General features: G+C 45.8%; 2 protein-coding genes across 4 annotated transcripts in view; one reads left to right on the forward strand and one right to left on the reverse strand.

Annotated features, from left to right (window-relative positions):
• Nucleotides 1-5,094, reverse strand: part of C13H11orf49 (chromosome 13 C11orf49 homolog) — a 217,909-nt gene extending 212,815 nt beyond the window's left edge. For all 3 annotated transcript variants that reach the window (XM_023215691.2, XM_023215690.2, XM_023215689.1), the window contains exon 1: nucleotides 4,902-5,094. In XM_023215691.2, the coding sequence (XP_023071459.1) occupies nucleotides 4,902-4,947 (46 nt within the window). In that variant the 5' untranslated portion in view covers nucleotides 4,948-5,094. The remainder of the gene's footprint in view (nucleotides 1-4,901) is intronic.
• An 18,331-nt stretch (nucleotides 5,095-23,425) lies between these two features.
• LRP4 (LDL receptor related protein 4) overlaps nucleotides 23,426-24,719 on the forward strand; it is a 64,143-nt gene continuing 62,849 nt past the window's right edge. Inside the window, exon 1 of the mRNA XM_026454087.2 lies at nucleotides 23,426-23,708. Within this exon, the coding sequence (XP_026309872.1) occupies nucleotides 23,657-23,708 (52 nt within the window). The 5' untranslated portion in view covers nucleotides 23,426-23,656. The remainder of the gene's footprint in view (nucleotides 23,709-24,719) is intronic.

The following is a 24,719-nucleotide window of genomic DNA, read 5'->3' on the forward strand; positions in this document are numbered from 1 at the left end:
CGCCGGGCGCGGTGGCTCAAGCCTGTAATCCCAGCACTTTGGGAGGCCGAGACGGGTGGATCACAAGGTCAGGAGATCGAGACCACCCTGGCTGATATGGTGAAACCCCGTCTCTACTAAAGAATACAAAAAACTAGCCAGGCGACGAGGCGGGCGCCTGTAGTCCCAGCTACTTGGGAGGCGGAGGCAGGAGAACGGCGTAAACCTGGAAGGCGGAGCTTGAAGCGAGCTGAGATCCGGCCACTGCACTCCAGCCTGGGCGACAGAGCCAGACTCCGTCTCAAAAAAAAAAAAAAACTACCCAATTTACTGTAATTCTTCTAAATGTCTAGTCCCCAAAGGAGAAAGGCCATCTTTGATTTCTAGGGTTACCTATTATGCTAACCCACTATCAGCCATAGAGAGAATAAGCAGGTTCCATGGAAAAGAAGAGGCAACTTGGAGCGTGAGTAAAAGCATGCACCTTACCAAATTAGGTGGAGTGAAAAACTCAGGTCAGCATGTAGGTGGTAGGTTTGGCAAACCTGGGACCAGAACAGGCTGCCCTTTGGCTCTAGAGAGCTAGCCACACCCAACCAGATACACAGACGCACCTCCAGCCTCTGGCAGAAGCTTCCACTAAGTAGGTTTCATAAGGCTGGAAATCTACGGGTCCTACGCAAAGGGTCTATACTTATTTCATCTCCTTACCAGACTCTCCTTTCTCTCTTCAGGCCTAGGCATTAACACAATTTTTATCACTACATTCTGATGACTACAGACATGAACATAATTAAGCTATTCTTTAGTGATGATCTTAAGATCTTAAGCCATGCAAGGCCATGATTACAGGTTCCTAATCTACAAAGTCAGTGGGGAAAGGATCAGTTTACCCAACATGATAAAAGATTGATTTCTTCACTAATAGTCAGAAAGGTAAATATAATCCCTAGCTAGCAGGGAGAAAGGGATATCTCTAGATATTCATTGGATAGGTATCCCTGTAATTACACCATAATCCTAAAAAGAGGTCTCCAGATACACTAACCAAGGGGAACTCAACTTTAGCTTTTGGGTTTCACTGAATGCCTAGGGCTTTCCAGTCTGCAGTTTTGTTTCTCTGTAAGTATAGTCTTCTTTAGGCCTACACATAATTTATAAAACAAAAACAAATTGAAAAACCACAGGTATTTAAAAATTTAAATCAGGAAATATTTAATTAATCTATTAATCTATTCTCTAGGGAGTGGTTTTAAGCGGTCATTAGATTGAGGGTGAATAGGTTGGCCGGGCACGGTGGTTTACGCCTGTAATCCTAGCACTTTGGGAGGCCGAGGTGGGTGGATAAACTGAGGTCAGGAGTTCAAGACCAGCCTGGCAAACCTGGTAAAACTCTGTCTCTACCAAAAATATAAAAATTAGCTGGGCATGGTGGCAGGAGCCTGTAATCCCAGCTACTTGGGAGGCTGAGGCATGAGAATCACTGGAACCCTAGAGGCAGAGGTTGCAGTGAGCTGAGATCATGCCATTGCACTCCAGCCTGGGTGACACAGCAAGGCTCTGTCTCGAAAAAAAAAGATTGAGGGTGAATAGGTCAAAGCAGCATGCTTCTAAGACAGACCAAATTGTAATAGGCAGGGATAGTTCTCAACTAAAGACAAAGGCATTTCAGCAGAGTGATATGGTTTGATGAACCAGGAGAAGCCAGTGAGTGGTGTGACTATGCTGAGGGCAGTATGAATGTCTAGTCAGTGGTTAGGACAAGGAATTAAGACACTTAAATATGAAACAAAGCATGAAGAAGCATTTGTATAGGATTCAGGTATTAGGTGGTTGGTTGGACTTCACAACATTGAAGCTTCTTCAACCAACCTGAGACTCTGATTTTGTTTGTAGATTCATTCTCAACACTACTACTGAATTGAAAAAGCCATTTATGAAGAGACCACCAACTTCTATTCACCAAAGCACCAATATGCCAAATATGCCAAGCCTTTGGGACATAAAATTCAAACAGCAAACACCCAAGGAATTGAACAATGAACTAGGGTTTTCAAATATTTCATATATTCATTGAGTACTGGGTAAATAAAATACATAAAATCTTTGGAAAAAGTCTAGGCATTGCTTGACATTGATATTGTTATTCATTAAATAAAAAATTGTCTGTGATATCAGTATCCCCTTTTAGCTGATTAATGGATGTGGTCACTGTCTTAAGCTCTCTATATGTGTGTGTGCATATATATATATTTTATATATACATGTTCATGTATATATGTGTGTATATATAGCTTTCAAAGACCAATCAGCCCTTAAACTTGGTAAAAAGACACTCGACTTCATTTAAAAATACACATTAAATCTACTCTGAGACTACTTGTCACTTAGATTGAAAAAAATCCAAGTTTGATGTATTGTGTTGTCAGGACAGTGGGGAAACAGGCATTCTCTTTCATTGCTGGTGGCAAAATGGTATAACACTTATGAAGGGCAATCTGGCAATATCTATCAATACTTCAATGCATATGCCCTTGATCCATCAATTCTACTTTGTGGAACTTATTCTTGCCAGGCCTAAAAAATATTTTGAATCAAGTTTCCATATTATCAACCTTAAAAAATATTTTAAAATTAATTTTTAAAATAAATTAAACAAAATTTAAAAGAGTTGTTTTTCATTTAAAAAGATGTTGGTCGGGCGCAGTGGCTCACCCCTGTAATCCCAGCAGTTTGGGAGGCCGAGGTGGGTGGATCGCCTGAGGTCAGGAGTTCAAGATCAGCCTGACCAACATGGAGAAACCGGTCACTACTAAAAATATAAAATTAGCCGGGTATGGTGGCGCATGCCTGTAATCCCAGGTACTAGGTAGGCTGAGGCAGAAGAATCACTTGAACCCGGGAGGCAGAGGTTGCAGTGAGCCCAGATCGCGTCATTGCACTCCAGCCTAGGCAACAAGAGTGAAACTCCATCTCCAAAAAAAAAAAAAAAAAAGATGTAAGCCAGGTGCAGTGACTCACACCTGTAATCTCAGCACTTTGGAAGGCCACAGTAAGAGGCTTGCTTGAGCCCTGGAGTTCAAGACCAACCTGGACAACATAGTGAGACTCTTTCTCTACAAAAAACTAAAAAATTAACCAGGGATAGTGGCATGTGCCTGTAGTCCTAGCTACTTGAGAGGCTGAGGTAGGAAGATCACTTGAGACCGGAGGTTGAGGCTGCAGTGAGCCGTGATAGTGCCACTGCACTCCAGCCTGAGTGACAGTGCAAGACACTGTCTCAAAAAAAAAAAAAAGAAGAAGAAGAAGAAGAAAAAAAAGATGTGCATGGTACATCCATACAATGGAATTATTATTCAGCAATAAAAAGAAATGAGCTATCATGCCACAGAAAGACATGGTGGAAACTTAAATGCTTACTGCTAAGTTAAAGAAGCCTATCTGAAAAATTTACACACTGTATGACTCCAACTACATGATATTCTGGAAAAGGCAAAACTTTAGAGACAATAAGATCAGTGGTTGGCAAGGGCTGCAGGGGGAGGGAGAAGGATCAATAGGTGGAGCACAGAGGATTTTTTAGGACAGTGAAACTATTCTGTATAATGGAATGGTGAATATATGACATTATGCATTTATCAAAACCCACAGAACTGAACGACACAAAGAAGTAACCCTAATTATTATATATTACATATTATATGCAATAATAATATGTTCATATTAGTTTATCCAGTGTAACAAATGTACCACACTAATGCAAGACATAAATAATAGGGGAAACTGTGAGTGAGGGAGACCCAAGATACATGGGAACTCGCTGTACTATCTGCTCAATTTTCTGTAAACTTAAAACTTCTCGCATGTGCGGTGGCTCACTCCTGTAATCCCAGCACTTTGGGAGGCCTGAGGCAGGCGGATCACGAGGTCAGGAGATTGAGACCATCCTGGCTAACACGGTGAAACCCCCTCTCTACTAAACACACAAAAAATCAGCGGGGCGAGGTGGCGGGTGCCTGTAGTCCCAGCTACTTGGAAGGCTGAGGCAGGAGAATGGCGTGAACCCGGGAGGCGGAGCTTGCAGTGGGCCAAGATCGCCGCCACTGCACGCCAGCCTGGGCGACAGAGTCAGACTCCTTCTCAAAAAAAAAAAAAAAAAAAAAAAATGTGTATTGTGTGCATATGTGTGTGTGTACATATCCATGCGTATGTGTGCCTTTTTTCATTCATTAAATGCGTTACACACTAAAGATGCTCAACAAAGTACTACATATACAGTCTTAGCTCAAGAGCTAAGTCAATATCTCAAGTTCTGTTGGAGTGGGCAAATCCAGTTCTGATCCTAGTGCTACCATTTTCTAGCTGTGTGGCCTAACTTACACAAGTTATCTCTTCAGCCCCAGTTTCTCCACCTGTAAAACTGGAAGAAAACACGGTAATTCCTCCTAGGGCAGTTGAGAAATTCAAATGAAGAATAATGCATGTAAAATGCTTAGCACAGTGCCTAATGAAAAAGAAAAGCTCGACATGTTCGCTGCCGCCGCAATGGTAAGACAGTTATTCACGGAATGACTGATCTGGCACTTGAGGTTCCAAGGTTATTCTTACTCCACTAACAGCATGTCAATAATACCCCAACAGGGCCCCAAATCCTCAACTCCAACCTGACCCACTTTGAACACAATCCACATTGCCTGAGTTCCAGCCCCTACACTTCAAACAATTCTTTACTTCCCAGGTGCTTTTCTCCTTCCTGCTCGGCCTTACAGGTTCAGGCCCTAGAACCCCCGTCTCTCCGCCCCTCCCCATATCACCCGGACCCGATCCCACTCAGACCCCGCCCCCGCCCCCGCCTCCTCCCAGACCCCGGCCTAATTCGTCTGCAAGTCTTTCCCTCCCCAAAGTTGAAGGGGGGTTCCTACCCAGATACTCGTAGTCCGGTAGAGCTAGGCGCTCCGGACTCAGCATCCTTTGACCCGTGTGGCTTCAAAGCTCCAGCTCTCAGACTTCCGGAACCCAGGTTGCCGTCTCTCTCCGTTGCCATGGCACCCACGCGACGGAAAGGGGACGGGAGCTGGAGGAGGTGTCACACAAACAGTCTCCGTGTCTCAAAGTGGAACTGGCCACTCAAGTTCCGGGGGCAGTCGCTTCACTACGGTCCAGTTTTCTTTGGACTCCCATTCTTGAAGACTTGGTTTTAGAGGAATCTGAGATGAAGAATTCTTTTGAATCCGTTATGTTTCCCGGTGTCGAAGAATTGCTGTCAGCCGCCCATATACGCAGTTTCTGAATTTCATAAGTATCCCTGCTTTTATACACTGTTTATCCTAACTCAGTAATAGCCCCCGCCCTTTGGCCCCCATAAACACTTAGTATCCCATTACCTATTTTTATCTCTTTGGTATTTACTATCTTAAAGTGCTACAAAGTGCTTAGGTATCTTTATACCCTGGCTGCTTCTAGAGGTCAGAGATGTGTCTTTTCTGCCTACGACAACTGGACACACAAAAGGTGATCATTAACTCCTCTGAGATAATTGCCATTTCTTCTCAATTCTCACTCCGTTGCCCAGGCTGGATTGCAGTGGCATGATCTCGGTTCATTGCAACCAGCGCCTCCCGGGTTCAAATGATTATCTTGCCTCAGCCTCCGGAGTAGCTGGGATTACAGGCGCCCGCCACTACGCCTGGCTAATTTTTTGTGTTTTTAGTAGAGACGGGGTTTCACCATGTTGGCCAGGCTGGTCTCGAACTCTTGACCTCAGGTGATCCGCCCGCCTCAGGCTTCCCAAAGTGCTGGGATTACAGGCGTGAGGCACTGCGGCCCGGCCTCAATTCCTTTTTATCTTTGGTTCTTCTTTCTATTCCTAGCCCTTACTATCTGGTACCTTCCCAGGTGTCTTTCCTTTTTCCTACCAAGACATTTCTCTTCTTGAGGGGAAGGGGCTGCAGAAACGACATCACCAATTAGATTTTTCCCCATATGCCCAATTGCTCACTTCTCCTTTAAGAGAATATTCTTTGGTTTTCAAGTTCCCAAATATTTTTTTGTCCCTCCCTACTCTTGACAACAGGTCAGAGATCTGTAGCACTCGACACAGTTCAGTCATAGCAGAAAAAGCCACTCTGTCCTCACTTTTTTGGTGCCCTCCCCCTCCAACAAGGTGAGGTTTGTGAAAAAGAGACAAAGAAAACAAGATCAAGCTATCAAAGGAATGACTGGGAAACCAGTAGACCACCTACACTGGGAGGAAAAGGAAAGAGGAGGTTCTTCTCTTTGTGTTCCAAGTGGCCTATTCTTAGCCTCCTCCAGCAAGGAGCCTCAAACCTCCTAATTCTTGCTTTCCCTTAAAATTGTATATGTGTCTCAATTCTAGGCTCCTGTGAGTCACTCTAAGTTTGGATGTGGTGAGGATAAAAGGACAGAGCCAAAGTAGGAGCAGGGCTTAGTGTCTTGAGGCAAATTTACTAATTTGGTATTTAGTGTGAAGTCCAGCAAATCTGATTTTTTTTTTTAATTGCCTTCTTATCTGCTTCCCCCATCTAGCTTGAGGTTATGGGAGGTTCATATGTTCCACAGCTGTGGCTTTTTACTATTTTATTAGTAAGGTAATACCATAGTAATTATTAAGAGTGATAATTTTACTTTATTCCCAAGCAACTTGTAGCTATTTGCAAATAATCTTATTTGTCCTCATGAAAACTTTCTGCTGAAGTGGGCAGATCACGAGGTCAGGAGTTCGAGACAAGCCTGGCCAATATGGAGAAACCCCGTCTCTACTAAAAATACAAAAATTAGCCAGGCATGGTGGCACACACCTGTAATCTCAGCTACTCAGGAGGCTGAGGCAGAAGAATCACTTGAACCCAGGAAGCAGAGATTGCACTGAGCCGAGATCACACCACTGCACTCCAGCCTGGGCAACAGAGCGAGACTCTGTCTCAAAACAAACAAACAAACAAAACAACTTTGTAAGGCACTTTCCCCTTTTCTAACTAGGGAAACTGAGGCACAAGTCACAACAGTGACTTGTCTAGTGACTTGCCTAGCATCATGCAGCCACAGAGTGGTAGAGCTGGAACTGGATCTCAGCTATCCCAACATCCAAGCCAGTGGTCTGACCACTAAACCACACAGTCTCTTTTTTTAGGGTTTGTTGACCTGGCTTTTATTTATTTATTTTTCCTTTGCTCTGCCCTGCTAGCAACTGGAAGCTCCCAGATAAAAGAAGATAATGTTGAGTCCAGGCTGAACATTTGACATCGTCTTATTTGTGGAGCATTATCCTGGGACTTGGCGGGTGCTGGCTGCTGGGGTCTGTGTGGTGGAGCTGGGAACCAGCCCCAAGAATATAGCTTTGTTTGGGCATTAACCCATTTGTGGTTATAATAATGATAAGTTTCAGCACCAGTGGCGCCCGACTGTTAATGACTCAAAGAAGGCTAAATAAGAACAAGATGTCATCTCTGGAGCAATTTGTAGGTTTTTCCTGCAGTTCCATCCCTTCCATAAAAATCCGAAGGACCCCTGTATTCAAAGTCAGTCTTCCACTCTGAATGTCCTGAACAGTTTATTGAGGAGGAGGACTTAGAAAAGTAGGAGGTTGCTAGAGTAAGGCTTCACAAAAATTTGAAGTTTTACAGAAACAACAGGTGGCCTTACTGGTAGTGGAATTACTGTTTACATTTTTCTTCTTTATATTTTTCTATAGTCTTAAATTTTTCTATAATATGCATGTATTATAACCTAAAAACAAATAATAAATGAGTGGCATGAAAATCTTTAAAATTTTATAAGCAGATGTGATGACCTTCCAGATAGTGTTTGTTTTTCCCAAAAAGAAGCCACTGCTAGATTTCTCTTCTGTCATAGATTACATGATAATAGATTTTGGAAACACATTGGTTATTGATGAAATTTTTCAATGGAACATACACTACACCAGTCTTAAGAAGAGTAGTTAAAATCAAGTGTATTTTTTGTGACTTGAATTTGAAAGAAAGAAAAAAATGTCAGCCTTTGATTTAAATTGACTTTTCAGGTTCTTAACTTATAATAATATATTTCTTAAAAATTTACCAAAAAAAAAATTACCCAAGTAAATCTGTAAGTCACAAGACAACTCTACAATCCTGAAAAGAGGCAAGAGGCAAGTGATATGATATTGATGAAAAATAGAGAGAGCATCAGATGTTAAAGGCAGTATACTACACCATGAAGAATGTAAACATCAAATTCAGAACAATAAGAAAAAAACAAGAGATAGAATATATTGAGACGGTTTTCATTTTTGTTTGTTTGTTTTTTGAGACAGAGTCTCACTCCATCATCCAGAAAGGAGGGCAATGGCACAATCTCTGCTCACTGCAACCTCTGTCTCCCAGGTTCAAGCCATTCTCCTGCCTCAGCCTCCCGAGTAATTGGGACTACAGGTGTGTGCCACCACGCTCGCCTAATTTTTGTATTTTTAGTAGAGACAGGGTTTTGCCATGTTGGCCAGGCTGGTCTTGAACCCCTGACTTCAAGTGATCCACCCGCCTCAGTCTCCCAAAATGCTGGGATTACAGGTGTGAGCCACCGCACCCAGCCTTTTTTTTTTTTTGAATATATATAAGGTCTCCCTTTGTCACCCAGGCTGGAGTGCAATGGCGCAATCACAACTCACTGTAGTCTGGAATTCTTGGGCTCAAGTAATCCACCTCAACCTCCTGAGTAGCTGGGATCACTGGTGCATGCCACCACACCCAGATAATATTTTTATTTTTGTAGAGACAGGGTCTTGCTAGGTTGCCCAGGCTGGTTTTGAATTCCTGAGCTCAAGCGATCCTCCTGCCTCAGTCTCCCAAAGTGCTGGGATTACAGGCATTAATGAGCCACTGCACCCAGCTGGGATATCAATTTATCAGATTATAATTTCTGATTTTACAATGAGAAAATTAATAGACATCTCTGGCTCTGCAGAAGACCTATTAAGAGATTGATATGGAAGAAAATCCTCCCTATAATTGAAGACTATAGAAAAGCAAATGATGAATACACTAAACAGTTTTAAACTTCAAGGAAGCAATAAGAAAAGAATAAATGCAGGCTGAATTATTGCTATAAAACAGGTTCAAGAAACTAGGACAAGCTTTTATCACTCATCAAGCAGAAAAGATGCTAAAGGCAAAGTAGCTACTAAGAAATGCAGGTCATGAAATTCACGCTGAGCTACTAGGCTCTGCATGAAAGACTTATCTTCCACAAGAGCACAGAAGAAACTAAGTGTGATGCCACTGCCTGGGATTCATATGTTTCAATTAAAAATGCTATTTATAGAAGGTCATTTTGTACTGCCACAAGTCAATAGACCAGAGCTTTGGAGTAATTTGTAAAGAAAAGAAATGTTCACAAACTCTTGGACAGTTAAGAATAACTAATGCATTATAAGAAAGTAGTTAAGGGGATATGGCTTAAATTGAACTGAAGTTCAAAGATAATTATGGGCTTTACCTTCTTGTTATTCTATGTTTTCAAATGCTGCAAAAACAGTTGCAAATTACACATTCATATAGTTTGAAAGGAAGGATGATTTACTGATTCTTCTTGATAGCCCACAAAAATTAGTTATGCCTTCTTTTGTCCTAGAGTATGCACTTTTTTTTTGAGATGAAGTTTCGCTCTTGTTGCCCAGGCTGGAGTGCAGTGGCGTGATCTCGGCTTACCGCAACCTCCGCCTCCCGGGTTCAAGTGATTTTCCTGCCTCAGCCTCTCGAGTAGCTGGGATTACAGGCATGCGCACTGCGCCTGGCTGGTTTTGTATTTTTAGTAGAGACAGGGTTTCTCCATTTTGGTCAGGCTGCTCTCGAACTCCCGACCTCAGGTGATCCACCCGCTTCAGCCTCCCAAAGTGCTGGGATTACAGGCATGAGCCACCGTGCCCAGCTAGTATGCACTTTTATAACCATTTATGTCTTTTTTAAAAATTCTTCCTACTAGATTGTGAGTTCCATGAGGGCAGAGACAGTCTTCACTCATCTTTAAATTTCTGGGACCACGTAAAGTGCCTGCAGAAAGCAGTTATACTATAAATGTCTGTTAAATGAGTTTGTTTCCCTCTAGATTAGAAGTTTAGAAAACAAAGACCAACCAATCAATAGGATTTATGGGTGCCTCATGGCAATCAATTCATTAAAAATATTTATTAAAGAAAAAGGTGGCCAAGTATGGTGGCTCATATCTTTAATCCCAGCTGCTCAGGAGGCTGAGGTGAGAGGATTAACTGAGCCTGGGGTGACCATGCCACTGCACTCCAACCTGGAGCAACCTGGAGACCCTATCTCCAAAAAAAAAAAAAAAAAAAAGTACCAAAACCAAAAAAACCAAAATGGCCAGAAAAACAAAAGGCATCATTGAGAAAGACATTAAAAGTCAATCAGAAAGCACTGGCAACTCCTTCCTACACCTAAATAACCATGTATAAAATGCCCAGACTGGCCGGGCACAATGGCTCACACCTGTAATCCCAGCACTTTGGGAGGCTGAGGTGGGGGGATCACTTGAGGACAGGAGTTTGAGATGAGTCTGATCAACATAGCGAGACACCATATCTACATTAAAAAAAAAAAAAAAAAAAAAAAAAAGGTGTTGCTGCTGACTCACCATTACTAGGAAGAAGCAAAACTTCACATGCAGACATATAAATCTCTTCACAGCTTGGTCCCAACCTCCTCTTCCAGCCATCTCGCCACTCAGTCTTCTCTACAAACTTACACATACAGCCACGCTTTCCTACTCGATATCCCCCAACATATTGGGCTCTTTCACACCCTTTGCTTTGGTGTAAGCTTTCTGTCTAGAATGTACCTCTACCATATTTTCTGCCTAGTAAACTACACATCCTTTAAAACCTAGGTTACGGCCAGGCACAGTGGCTCTTGCCTGTAATCCCAGCTCTTTGGGAGGCCAAGGCAGATGGATGACTTGAGCTTAGGAGTTCAAGACCAGCCTGGGCAAAATGGCAAAACCCCATCTCTGCCACTCGGGAGGCTCAGGCCGGAGGATTGTTTGAGCTGGGGAGGTGGAGGTTGCAGTGAGCTGCAATTGTACCACTGCACTCCAGCCTGGGTGACAGAGTCATGCCTGTCTCAAAACAAAAACAAAAACAAAAACGACCTAGGCTTAATGTCACCACATCCATGAGAACTTATCCAATTTCCCAAGGAGCCAGTTAGCACCTGATATGTACCTGTATTTTAGCATTTATCATATTCTTTACTTATTTGTTTGCCTGGGTATTGCTCCTCTTGGACTGAGAATTGTGTGCAGCCAGGGAACATGTTTTATTTGCTGTTATAATATTTCCACTACCCAGAAAGACAGAAGTATTTGTCAAAAGTCTGTATTAGTTCGTTTTCATGCTGCTGATAAAGACAAACCTGAAACTGGGAACAAAAAGAGGTTTAATTGGATTTAGTTCCACATGGCTGGGGAGGCCTCAGAATCACGGCAGGAGGCAAAAGGCACTTCTTACATGGTGGTGGCAAGAGAAAAATGAGGAGGAAGCAGAAGCAGAAACCGCTGATAAACCCATCAGATCTCGTGAGACTTATTCACTATCAAGAGAATAGCACGGGAAAGACCGGTCCCCATGATTCAATTACCTCCCCTGGGTCCCTCCCACAACACGTGGGAATTCTGGGAGATAAAATTCAAGTTGAGATTTGGGTGGGGATACAGCCAAACCATATCATTCTGCTCCTGGCCCCTCCAAATCTCATGTCCTCACATTTCAAAACCAATCATGCCTTCCCAACAGTCCCCCAAAGTCTTAACTCATTTCAGCATTAACCCAAAAGTCCACAGTCTAAAGTCTTATCTGAGACAAGGCAAGTCCTTTCTGCCTATGAACTTATAAAATCGAAAGCAAGCTAGTTACTTCCTGGATGTAATGGGGGTACAGGTATTGGGTAAATACAGCCATTCCAAATGGGAGAAATTGGCCAAAACAAGTTAGAGGGTCCATGCAAGTCCAAAATCCAGTGGGGCAGTCAAATTTTAAAGCTCCAAAATGATCTCCTTTGACTGCAGATCTCACATCCAGGTCATGCTGATGCAAAAGGTGGATTCCCATGGTCTTGGGCAGCTCTGCCCCTGTGGCTTTGCAGGGTACAGCCTCCCTCCTGGCTGCTTTCATTGGTCAGTGTTGAGTGTCTGCAGCTTTTTCAAGCACACAGTGCAAGTTGCCAGCGGATCTACTATTCTGGGGTCTGGAGAATGGTGGCACTCTTCTCATAGCTCCACTAGGCAGTGCCCCAGTAGGGACTCTGTGTGGGGGCTCCCACCCCACTTTTCCTTCTGCACTGCCCTAGCAGAGGTTTTCCATGAAGGCCCCACTTCTGCAGCAAACTTGCCTGGGCATCCAGGCATCTCCATACATCTCCTGAAATCTAGGCAGAGGTTCCCAAACCTTAATTCTTGACTTCTGTGCACCCACAGGCTCAACACCACGTGGAAGCTGCCAAGGCTTGTGGCTTCCACCCTCTGAAGCCACAGCCCAAGCTCTACATTGGCCCCTTACAGCTACGGCTGGAGCAGCTGGGACACAGGGCACCAAGTCCCTAGAGAGCACACAGCACAAGGACTCTGGGCCCAGCCCACAAAACCACTTTTTCCTCCTAAGCCTCTGGGCCTGTGATGGGAGGGGCTGATTTAAAGGTCTCTGACATGGCCTGGAGACATTTGTCCCATAGTCTTGGGGATTAACATTAGGCTCTTTGCTACTTATGCAAATTTCTGCAGCCAGCTTGAATTTCTCAAAAAAATGGGTTTGTTTTTTCTACTGCATTGTCAGGCTGCAAATTTTCTGAACTTTTATGCTCTGTTTCCCTTTTAAAATGAAATGCTTTTAACACACCCAAGTCTTTGCTGCTTAGAAATTTCTTCCACCAGATATCCTAAATCATATCTCTCAAGTTCAAATTTCCACAAATCTCTAGGGCAGGGCAAAATGCCTCCAGTCTCTTTGCTAAAACATAACAAGAGTCACCTTTGCTCCAGTTCCCAACAAGTTCCTCATCTCCATCTGAGACCACCTCAGCCTGGACCTTATTGTTCACATCACTATCAGCATTTTTGTCAAAGCCATTCAATAGGTCTCTAGGAGGTTCCAAACTTTCCCACATTTTCCTGTCTTCTTCTGAGCCCTCCAAACTGTTCCAACCTCTGCCTATAACCCAGTCCCAAAGTCGCTTCCACATTTTCAGGTATCTTTTCAGCAATGCCCCACTCTACTGGTACCAATTTACTGTATTAGTTCGTTTCACACTGCTAATAAAGACACACCTGAAACTGGGAACAAAAAGAGGTTTAATTGGACTTACAGTTCCACATGGCTGGGGAGGCCTCAGAATTGCAGCAGGAGGCGAAAGGCACTTCTTACGTGGCGGCGGCAAGAGAAAAATGAGGAGGAAGCAAAATCGGAAACCCCTGATAAACCCATTAGATCTTGTGAGACTTATTCACTATCACAAGAATAGCATGGGAAACACTGGCCCCCATGATTCAATTACCTCCCCCTGGGTCCCTCCCACAACACGTGGAAATTCTGAGAGATACAATTCAAGTTGAGATTTGGGTGGGGACACAGGAACTTATCAAAAAGAATGAATATCCACACAGCTTCAAAATGGGTTTAGATAAGCCCATTGATGATAGTTCCATATAGCCTTGAGGGGCAACTAGAATCCAGTGTGTTATGGTACTGTTGTTTTGAGGGGGACATCAAAGGACAACCCTGACAAACCCACTTAGAGGCATCATCAGAGGCATAAACCTAGACCAGACAGAATTTAGGCTCTGTCTTGACATTGTAGTTCTTTTGCTCTTTGGGGAAGATTTTCTTATTTTTTAAGTTTATCGGCTTATTAATAATAAAATAATAAAATATTAATTTTAAATAATAAAATAATAAAAACTTATATTTAAGTTAATCGGCTAGGTGCGGTGGCTCACGCCTATAATCCCAGCACTTTGGGAGGCCGAGGCGGGTGGATCATGAGGTCAGGAGATCAAGACCATCCTGGCTAACACAGTGAAAGCCCATCTGTACTAAAAAAATACAAAAAACTAGCCTATAGGTGGCCGCCTATAGTCCCAGCTACTTGGGAGGCTGAGGCAGAAGAATGGCGTAAACCCAGGAGGTGGAGCTTGCAGTGAGCAGAGATGGCGCCACTGCACTCCAGCCTGGGCGATGGAGCAAGACTCCGTCACAAAAAAAAAAAAAAAGAATATTTAAGTTAATTTATTAAGCTTTTCTTAGGAGACTGAGATTTTAGGTTTCAGTTTTTTAAAAAAAGTGCATTAATACACATCTATAGAACCAGTTACTCAGGAGACTGAGGCAGGAGGATCACTTGAGGCCAGGGGTTCGAGGTTATAGTGTGCTGTGCTTGCACCTGTGAATAGCCCCTGCTCTCCAGCCTGGGCAACATAGTGAGAGCCTATCTCTAAAAAAATAAAAATAATTTTAAAAAAAGAAAACCAGATGTAAACCTACTACCTAGCCCATCTCTCTCCTGGGAAAAGTATCATTTGTCTAGAGTCAAAGGTATAAAAAGAATAGAAAGATGAATTTTAAAAATAAAAATAGCCGGGCACAGTGGCTCACGCCTGTAATCACAGCTCTCAGGGAGGCAGAGGCGGGAGGATAGCTTGAGCCCAGGAGTTCGAGACCTGCCTGGGTAATATAGCGAGACCCCGTTCTCCACAAAAAGGAAAAAAAAAAAAGACAAAAAAAAAAAAGTACAATCCCTCCCTTGTAGTTTGTAGAAACTGTTACTGCTCACTGAATAAACAGATATAAAAAATATAAAGGGCATTTAATTCAGAAACAATTTTCAGTAATAGTTGGTTATTGAGAGGTCCCCTTTCTTGGGCAGATTGCTTGAGGTCAGGAGTTTGAGACCAGCCTGGCCAACAGAGTGAAACCCCGTTTCTACTAAAAACACAAAAATTAGCTGGGTGTGGTGGTGCAGGCCTGTAGTCCTAGCTACTCAGGAGGCTGAGGCAGGAGAATCGCTTGAACCTGGGAAGCAGAGGTTGCAGTGAGCCGAGACTGTGCCACTGCACTCCAGTCTGGGCGACAGAGCAAGACTCCATCTCAAAAAGAAAAAAAAAGGAAAAGAGGTCCCCTCTCTACTTTCCCTAATCATCCTATGTTCTTCCAGCCACATAAGAGTATTGATCATTCTCCAAACATGGCAGCCACTTGCAAGACATTATGCCTTTGCTGATGCCATTTCTTCCATCTGGAATATGTGCCCCCTCCTCATTTTTTCCCTTATTTACATGGTGCAATTTCCCCCACCTTTAATGCCCAGCTACTCCAAACTTAAAGGTCCTCTCTTCTCTGTTTCCACAATCCTTTATACATTACTTCTATCATGCTGTCATTGCTTTTGAAGTCTTCCTCTCCTCTAGATTCTGAGCTTCTTAAAGTTATGAAGCCTATCTTTTTTTTTTTTTTCTTTTCTTTTTTTTTTTTTTTTTGAGACAGGGTCTCCCTCTGTTGCCCAGGCTGAAGTGCAGTGGCATGATCACAGCTCACTGCAGCCTCAATACTCCCAGCTCAAGCCATCCTCCCATCTCAGCCTCGTGAGTATCTGGGACAACAGACACGCACCACCACGCCTTTTTTTCTTTTTTTTCAGAGATGAGGTCTCCTTCTCTTGCCTAAGCTGGTCTCAAACTCCTGGCCTCAAGTCATCCTCCCCGTATGGCCTCCCAAAATGCTGGGATTACAGGCGTGAGGCACCACACCTGGCCTTGTGGACCTTATCTTACTCATCTTTGTATTTCCTTGGCCCTAGCTGACTGTCTGCTTTTCATTCATTTACCAAAAATTTATTGATTAATATATGTTAGGCACTATTCACAGGTGCTGGAGAATTAAAAAAAAAAAAAATCCCTGCTCCATTGGAGTTCATCTAATAGTGATCACATAGACAGATATAAATACACAACAACAAACAAGATTATTTCAAAGAATGATAAACTCTGTGGAGAAAATAAAATAGGATACGGCAGTAAGTGAGAATGAGGCAACTTTAGGGTAATAAGATGAGACATCTCTGAAGTTGAGGCTTCTCTGAGGACGTGATATTGAGCTGAGACCAGTCACAGGAAGGGTCTGGGGAACAGCATTCAACTTCTTCTTCTTTTTTATAGATAGTCTCCCTCCCTCTGTGGCCCAGGTTGGAGGCAGTGGCACAATCTGGGCTCACTGCAACCTCCACCGCCCAGGCTCAAGTGATTCTCCTGCCTCGGCCTCCCGAGTAGCTGGGACTCCTGCCTCAGCCTCCCAAGTAGCTGGGATTACAGGTGCACATCACCACCCTTGGCTACTTTTTGTGTTTTTAGTAGAGGCAGGGTTTCACCATGTTGGCCAGGCTGGTCTCGAACTCCTGGCCTCCTGGCCTCAAGTGATCCACCTGCCTCAGCCTCCCAAAGTGCTGGGATTACAGGCATGAGCCACCACTGCACCTGGCCTAGGGGAACAGCATTAGAAGTACAGGAGACACCATGTGCACAAGTTGTAGGACAGAAACAATGGCAAGTTGCCGAACTGAAAGGGAGCCAGCATGGCTAGAGCAGAATGAGTGAGGCAAAAGTGGTCAAAGAAGTAAGCAGGGCCAGGTGTGGTGGCTCACGCCTGTAATCCCAGCACTGGCCAACATAGCGAGGCCCTGTCTCTACTAAAAATACACAAATGACCTGGGGCATGGTGGCGCACATCTGTAATCCCAGCTACTTGGGAGCCTGAGGCAGAAGAATCGCTTGAACTCGGGAGGCAGAGGTTGCAGTGAGCCAAGATTGTGCCATTGCACTCTAGCCTGGTCAACAGAGCAAGACTTCGTCTCAAAAAAAAAAAAAAGAAGTAAGCAGATGTGAGGTCATGAAGGACCTTGAAGGTGACATGAGAAGTAAGAATTTTATTCCAAGTGCAACAGGAAGGCATTGGAACATTTTAAGCCATGATCTGAATTTTATTTTTATCTTAATTTTATTTTTTGGGACAGGGTTTCACTCTGTCACCCAGGCTAGAGTGCAGTGGCGAGATCATGGCTCACTGCAGCCTCAACTTTCTGGGCTCAGGTGATTCTCCCACCTCGGCTTCCTGAGTAGCTGAGACTACAGGAACATGTCACCACGCCTGGCTAATTTTTTGTATTTTTTTTTTTTTTTGGTAGAGATGAGTTTTCACCATGTTGCCCAGGCTGGTCTTGAACTCCTGGGCTCAACCAATCCTCCCACCTTGGCCTCCCAAAGTACTAGGATTACAGGTACGAGCCACTGTGCCAGACCATGAGTTAATATTTTTTAAAAAGTCACTCTGGTTGCTGTGCAGAGAACACATTATAAAGGGGCAAGTGTGAAAACAGGCCATTTACATAGATGCTTCATTCATATTTGTTATCAAATGCGCATTTATTCATTGATCTGTTTACCCCAACATTCTGAATATATCTTTACTGTTAAAAGAAGCAAGATATACTGAGCTATTTGCTGCAGAGACTCTATTTATATGTGCCCGGTGTGTGAATATCAGGCTTCTAGGAGATGAAAATGGGCCAGAAAGCCCCACCTATCAGGGTGTGTCCCAAGTTAGGCCAGGGATCTGAATCAGCCACATGCCCCAGATCCTGACTGGAGAACCACTGCTGAGCTGGAACATGAAAACTATTGGCACTAGAAATGGTGGTGTGGGCCGGACGTGGTGGCTCACGCCTGTAATCCCAGCACTCTGGGAGGCCGAGGCGGGCGGATCACTAGGTCAAGAGATCGAGACCATCCTGGCCAACATGGTGAAACCCCATCTCTACTAAAAATACAAAAATTAGCTGGGTGTGGTCGTGCGTGCACGTCCCAGCTACTCGGGCAGCCGAGGCAGGAGACTTACTTGAACCCAGGAGGTGGAGGTTGCAGTGAGCCGAGATCGCGCCACTGCACTCCAGCTTGGCAATAGAGTGAAGCTCCATCTGAAAGAAAGAAAAAGAAAAGAAGAAAGAAAGAGGCCGGGCGCGGTGGCTCAAGCCTGTAATCCCAGCACTTTGGGAGGCCGAGACGGGCGGATCACAAGGTCAGGAGATCGAGACCATCCTGGCTAACACGGTGAAACCCCGTCACTACTAAAATACAAAAAATTAGCCGGGCGTGTTAGCGGGCGCCTGTAGTCCCAGCTACTCGGGAGGCTGAGGCAGGAGAATGGCGTGAACCCAGGAGGCGGAGCTTGCAGTGAGCTGAGATCCGGCCACTGCACCCCAGCCTGGGCGACAGGGCGAGACTCCGTCTCAAAAAAAAAAAAAAAAAAAAAAAGAAAGAAAGAAAGAAGGGAAGGAAGGAAGGAAGGAAGGAAGGAAGGAAGGAAAGAAAGAAGGAAAAGAAAAGAAATGGTGTGGAGGGTTTGCAATTTTAAAAAGCACAGAAATGCAAATGAGACTATTCTCTCAGGCTTTCACGCTTTCACTGTTTCTGGTCTTCAGTAGTAGCCCCCTGAACCTAGATAAAAGCAAACCTGTTGCTGAAAGTTAGAAAAACTTTTCCTTACATCCTATGGAGTCTTTCCTGGCTCCAGGCCTATACGCACACTGTTCCTTCTGCCTGGAAGGCCTCATCCACTCCTAGCCTGATGGCTCTTACTCAGCTTAGGTGTCAGTGCCTCTGGCAGGCCTTCCTTGAACCCCCAAATCTAAGTCCAGTCTTTCCTTTCATAGAACCCCGTACTATTCCCTCAAAGCCTCTAACATTTGTAACTTCAAATTCATTTGTGGGAGCATTGTTTAAATGCCTCTGCAAACTTGCAGCCTCCTTCAACCATCAGACTGTAAGTTCCAGGGACCCAATATATTTATTTGTTCATCATTGCCTCAGAGTACCTGGCGCATAATACACCCTTTATAAGTAGTTACTGAGTAAGCGAATCCTGAAATTAAGCCTTTCTAAAGCAAATAGGTATAGGACTCTATTAGTCCCCTTAGCTGTGTTTTCTCTTCTAAAGTTTTAAGAACTGGCCGGGCACAGTGGCTCACACCTGTAATCCCAGCACTTTGGGAGGCCAAGGCGAGCGGATCACTGGAGATCAGCCTGGACAACATAGTGAAACCCTGTCTCTACTAAAAATACAAAAAAAAAATTAGCCAGGTGTGGTGGCACACGCCTGTATTCCCAGCTACTTGGGAGGCTGAAGCACAAGAATTCCTTGAACCCAGGAGGTGGAGGTTGCAGTGAGCTGAGATCAGGCCAACCTGGGGCCCAGAGTGAGACTCTGTCTCAAACAACAACAACAATGAAACAACAACAACAAAAACAAAACTTATCTCCATTGACATTGCCTTCAACAAGAAAGTAATTCTGGAAATAGGATAGAGTAATTCTTTGCAGTCTCATGTTTTTAATATTTTAAAGCAGTTTCTCAACCTTGGCACTATTAACATTTTGGGATGGATAATTCTTTGTTGTGGGGGATGCCCTGCTCACTATAGAATGTTAAGCACCATCTTTGGCCTCTATTCATTAGATGCCAGTAACATCAACTCCCCAAAATTGCTGAGTGCGGTGGGGCACACCTGTAGTTCTAGCTACTTGGGAGGCTGAGGCAGGAGGATCACTTGAGGCCAGGAGTTCAAAGCAGCAGTGTGCTGTAGTTGTGCCTCTGAACAGCCACTGCACTCCAGCCTTGGTAACATAGTGAGACCCTGTCTCTAAAAGAAAAAGCATGGTGGCTCACACCTATAATCCCAGCACTTTGGAAGCCGAGGTGGGCAGATCACCCGACGTCAGGAGTTCGAGACCAGCCCAGTCAACATGGTGAAACCCCATCTCTACTAAAAATACAAAAATTAGTCAGGCATGGTGGTGCATGCCTGTAATGCCAACTACTCAGGAGACTGAGGCAGGAGAATTGCTTGAACCTGGGAGGCAGAGGTTGCAGTGAGCCAACATCACACCACTGCACTCCAGCCTGGGCGACAGAGTAAGAGTACGTCTCAATAAAATAAAACAAAATACAATACAATAAAATAAAATAAAATGGAAGAAGAAAAGAAAGAGAGAAAGGGACAAATGGAGGGAAGGAGGAGGAAAGGGAGGAAGGGAAGAAGGAAGGAAGGAAGGAAGGAAGGAAGGAAGGAAGGAAGGAAGGAAGGAAGTCTTTAGATATTGCCCCATGCCTGCCAATTCACCTGTGGTTGAGAACCACCTGTGGTTGAGAAGTGTTGAAGTGTTAAACTTCAGGCTTTATTCTCTTGTAGAAGAATTACATATAGAAATTCAAGTTGTTGAATGATTCCCAGGTTACAAGAGAATTCTACCAACCCAGTTGGATCAAAATAGTGCCCACCCCTATCTTGTTTCCTTAGCACTGCCTGTGTTTCCTTTGAAAAGACCATTAGTGATGGTGTAATTCATGGCAATATTCTGATCTTGGAAATTCAGTCCCCTGCACTGTCCTAGAAAGATGAAGGAAAGGGGTGGTGTTTCTGAGGAAACCAAGGCCTCTGAGACCCCTGTGGAATTGGCAGTCCCCTACAAATTTTCTAGAGGCATGTCCCAGAGGACAATGAAAGGGAGACAAACAGCCCATTCTGGCATGCTTTTCAGGATCTCTCACTCCAAACAAGAAAGTCTGAGAGGCCTCGTAAAAATAAATATGGCTTAGTACTCCTGGCACAAGAGCAGTTTCTGACAGCCAAGACTTAACTCACCCTAGGGGGTGACCCAGACAGGGACTATGCACGAAGCTAGTTTCTTACCCATTGATATTCCCACTGACTCACAGCAGCCAGAGATGACTCTGCGCACCAGAACTGTGCTGAACCTTAGAGAAGGACTTGGGATGCACATAGGAAACAGTCTCTCGAGCTGAGTCAGACAGGGACAGCTAGCCTCTCATTTCTTCTCCAGTTCCAGAAAAACAACACAAATCATGCCTCTGGAAAGGAACCTGTCCTTTGCATACAGAGTGGAAACTGTTTATAACTTCTTAATCCCCTGACACTGAAAGTATGGGGACCGCCTGTCCTGGATTTTTCTGGGACAACTGTACTCATTCTACCACATGTCCCTGGTTTTCAGATGGAAAAAAATATGGTCTCCAGAATCCCAAGGTCTTTCCCAACAGATTTTAAAAAAAGTCTTCGGCCAGGCACAGTGGCTCACGTCTATAATCCCAGCACTTTGGGAGGCCGAAGCGGGCGACTCACCTGAGGTCAGGAGTTCGAGACCAGCCTGACCAACATGGAGAAACCCCATCTCTATGAAAAATACAAAATTAGCCAGACGTGGTGGCGCATGCCTGTAATCCCAGCTACTCGGGAGGCTGAGGCAGGAGAATCGCTAGAACCCGGGAGGCGGAGGTTGCAGTGAGACAAGATGGCGCCCATTGCACTCCAGCCTGGGCAACAAGAGCAAAACTCCATCTCAAAAAAGAAGAAGAAGAAGAAAAAAAGCAAATCTTCATAAGCAACATATATGAAACCCTGAGAATAACCAAACCTGTATTAAGAAATGAGAGGTGGGGGCCAGGTGCGGTGGCTCAAGCCTGTAATCCCAGCTTTTTGGGAGGCCGAGACGGGCGGATCACGAGGTCAGAAGATCGAGACCATCCTGGCTAACCTGGTGAAACCCTGTCTCTACTAAAAAAATCCAAAAAAAAAAAAAACTAGCCGGGCGAGGTGGCGGGCGCCTGTAGTCTCAGCTACTCGGGAGGCTGAGGCAGGAGAATGGCTTAAACCCGGGAGGCGGAGCTTGCAGTGAGCTGAGATCTGGCCACTGCACTCCAGCCTGGGCGACAGAGCGAGACTAAGAAATGAGAGGTGGGAAGGAGGGTGCTGAGGAATCAGCCTCTACTGTTTACGTTTTTTTTTTCTCCTTGGATTTTAGGCTATGATACCTGATGGAGGCCAGAAAGGTTGACTGTCTTTCCTAGCCCCAAGATCATGTAAACCTGACCTGACTCTACTGCCGCCTTCAGTTAGCAAGAAGAACTACACACCCAGAAAATGCCTCAGTAATAGTTACCATGGTGATGCTAGTTCAACCACATTGCATCTGGGTAAAAATTTCAGGCAAAACGATATAGAAAACTACTGCCTAACAAGGAGTTAACACCTTACATCTTTTTGTTGTTGTTGCTGCTGTTGCTGTTGCAAAGTACGGTTCATCTTAGCTTTGGTAAAAGATGGTAATTTGAAGTGAAGTATTGAAAAAAACAAGCAAGGATGAAATGTCAATGTATCTATTTGGAGAAATCCAATAACCACTTTGCACTATGCCAAATTACTTTCCCCTCAGCTAACAGGGGGCATTTGGGTCTTCCTGACTGTATTTACTGCTGAGGAAAGTGAGTTAATGATATCCATAGACGATCCAAAGCCAGGAAATGCTGGCATGTCAGCTGGGAGGGAAAAAAAATGATATACTGGGCCATCAGAAAGTTGGACATTTGGGTAAAAGGAACAAAACAAGATTCACCCTGGAAAAATGGAAGGTGGTGAAATTAACCCGTATTATTAATAGGCATTAGGGAGAGTAGACCACAAAAGGAAGGAAGACTAGAGACAAGTTTATGATTTTATGTAGTAAATCAAAAGTTAAATCTGAGGGAAGGACCTACAGACTGGGGCTGGAAGGAGGCTGAGAGCTTTGTGGGAGTGCAGTTGCCCATGAGGACTTCTTTCCTGACCCCCTCCCTTCCTTGTCAGGATCACAAAGTCAAAGAAGGTGAAGAGGCTAACAACGGTGATTTACAAAGACAGCAAGGAGGAACTAAGTCTGTCTGGGCCGAATCTGGGCGTCTGAGCTGGAGCAACAGGACCCAGACAACCAGCTCAGGAAATGAGTGAATGAAAAGAGGGGGTCGGTGAATTATTTAGCCCAAGAACAACGCTGCCTAGACCGGGGGAGGCGAGGGAGAAGAAAATCTCAGAAAAGGAATTTTGACAGGGAGAACGCTAGTTAAGATGCAGCACTCCAGGCCCCCTGATGTCCCTTGTTTGATGTCAATAAAGACCCAAGAGGATTATGCATCCGCAAGCCTTGCGTATTCGGAGACATCAATAAAGTCTGGACTTGGGGCCGGTGGGGGGGGCCGGGGTCATGTCCAGGCGACTTGTGTCAGCTCAGGTGCTCCTCTGAAGCATAGAGCTGGAGTGAGCGGGGGCGAGACTTGCCGCTAGGATGATTTTTTTTTTTTTTTTTTTTTTTTTAAGTTAGGGACATTCAAACAGTAGTAATAGGGACAGGGAGGGGGCTCTCTCTCGGGCCAGGAATGTGGGGGCGGCCTGAGGAGGAGCGGGGCCCCGAGCAGGAGACGCCGGCGGGTGGGGTCGGGGGACCGGGGAGCCGAGGCCGAGGGCGGGAAGGGGCCGGGCCGGCGCTGGGGGCGGGCCCAGGCGCGGTGGCGGTGGCGGGGGCTGCGGCGCGGGGGGCGGGGCGGCCGGGCCCGGGACACCCCCTCCTGGTCCCCTGGCGGGGCAGCGTCGGCTCTGGCAGCACTGGAGGAGGCGGCGGTGTCCAGAGGGCGACTTGCGGGGCGCGCAGGCCGCCGTGCACCCGGGACGCTTCCCCCTCGGGGACTCTCCGCGGGCTCCTCCGCCGCGCCGTCCCGCGGGAGCCGGCGGGACCCCGGGCGGGAGGCACCATGAGGCGGCAGTGGGGCGCGCTGCTGCTTGGCGCTCTGCTCTGCGCACACGGTAAGCGGCGCCCGCCGGGAAAGTTTGTCCCTGGGTCCGGCCGCTGCAGGACTCGCCTCCCGGTACCCGGACGGCGCGGGCCAGGGCCTGAGACCCCTCGCCCTCGCTGCTAGCCGTGGCCCTGGATCTGTGTGCTGGGGAGTGGACCCGGAGCGGCCCCGGCTCCAGCAGCCGGAGCAGGGGCATCAGCGGAGGCGCTCCCGCGGGCTTAGGTCTGGGCCGGGGCGCGGGTAAGGTCCGGGGCGTTCTTTCGCTCGTCCTCCCTCACTGCTCTTTGAAGAGCGGGGACTGCTTTCCTTTAAGGTTAGGACCGGGGCTCTGTGTCCTTGGTGCGAATGAATGCGTGCGAAGAAAGGGAGGCGGGCGAAGAGGGTCGCTAAACCCATAAGTTGTAAATAGCTCTCCTTCCTGGGGCTGGGGGCTCGGGCGGGTTGCGGAGAAGGGCCCCGGTGGAATCTGAGTACTTGGGCACCGGGATTCCTCTACTTGGAGAACAATTCCCGGACTCCAGGTCTTGCTCCCACCAAAGGACTCTGGGACACTGTTTGCGGGCAGCATCTCCCCTGGGCGGTGTTTCGGGGTCCCTCTCTTGGCTGCGGCCAGTCAACTTCCAGCCCTCGTCCCCAGGGGAGGTGGTTGGAAAGGGGGCTGAGGAGAAATATAGGGAAAAAACTACTGGAAGGCTCCCGCAGATCTGCCCTGGCCGGGGTAGGGGGGCAGGGGGCGAGTATCCCTGAACCCCAGAAAGCAGCCTCCCGGCCCGCGCGGCGGGGTCCGGGCCCTCAGGGGAGCTGGACGGCTGCAGCAGGACTTCTTGGTGCCCATACCCCCTGTTATGTGTGACTAGGGCTCCGGTGGAATCGGCTTCTCCGCGGCCTCTTAACGACCCTGGGTGCACCCCGTGATTGAGCAGCTGCCTCTAGTTTGTGCCCAGAGATCAAAGAACTTTGATCTTTGAACCTCAGCCCTATTCACCCATCGCTATTCATCGTGGCGGGAGTTCCGAGTCTC

The sequence above is a fragment of the Piliocolobus tephrosceles genome, chromosome 13 (assembly GCF_002776525.5).
Source record: "Piliocolobus tephrosceles isolate RC106 chromosome 13, ASM277652v3, whole genome shotgun sequence".
NCBI classification, from domain to species: Eukaryota; Metazoa; Chordata; class Mammalia; order Primates; family Cercopithecidae; genus Piliocolobus; species Piliocolobus tephrosceles.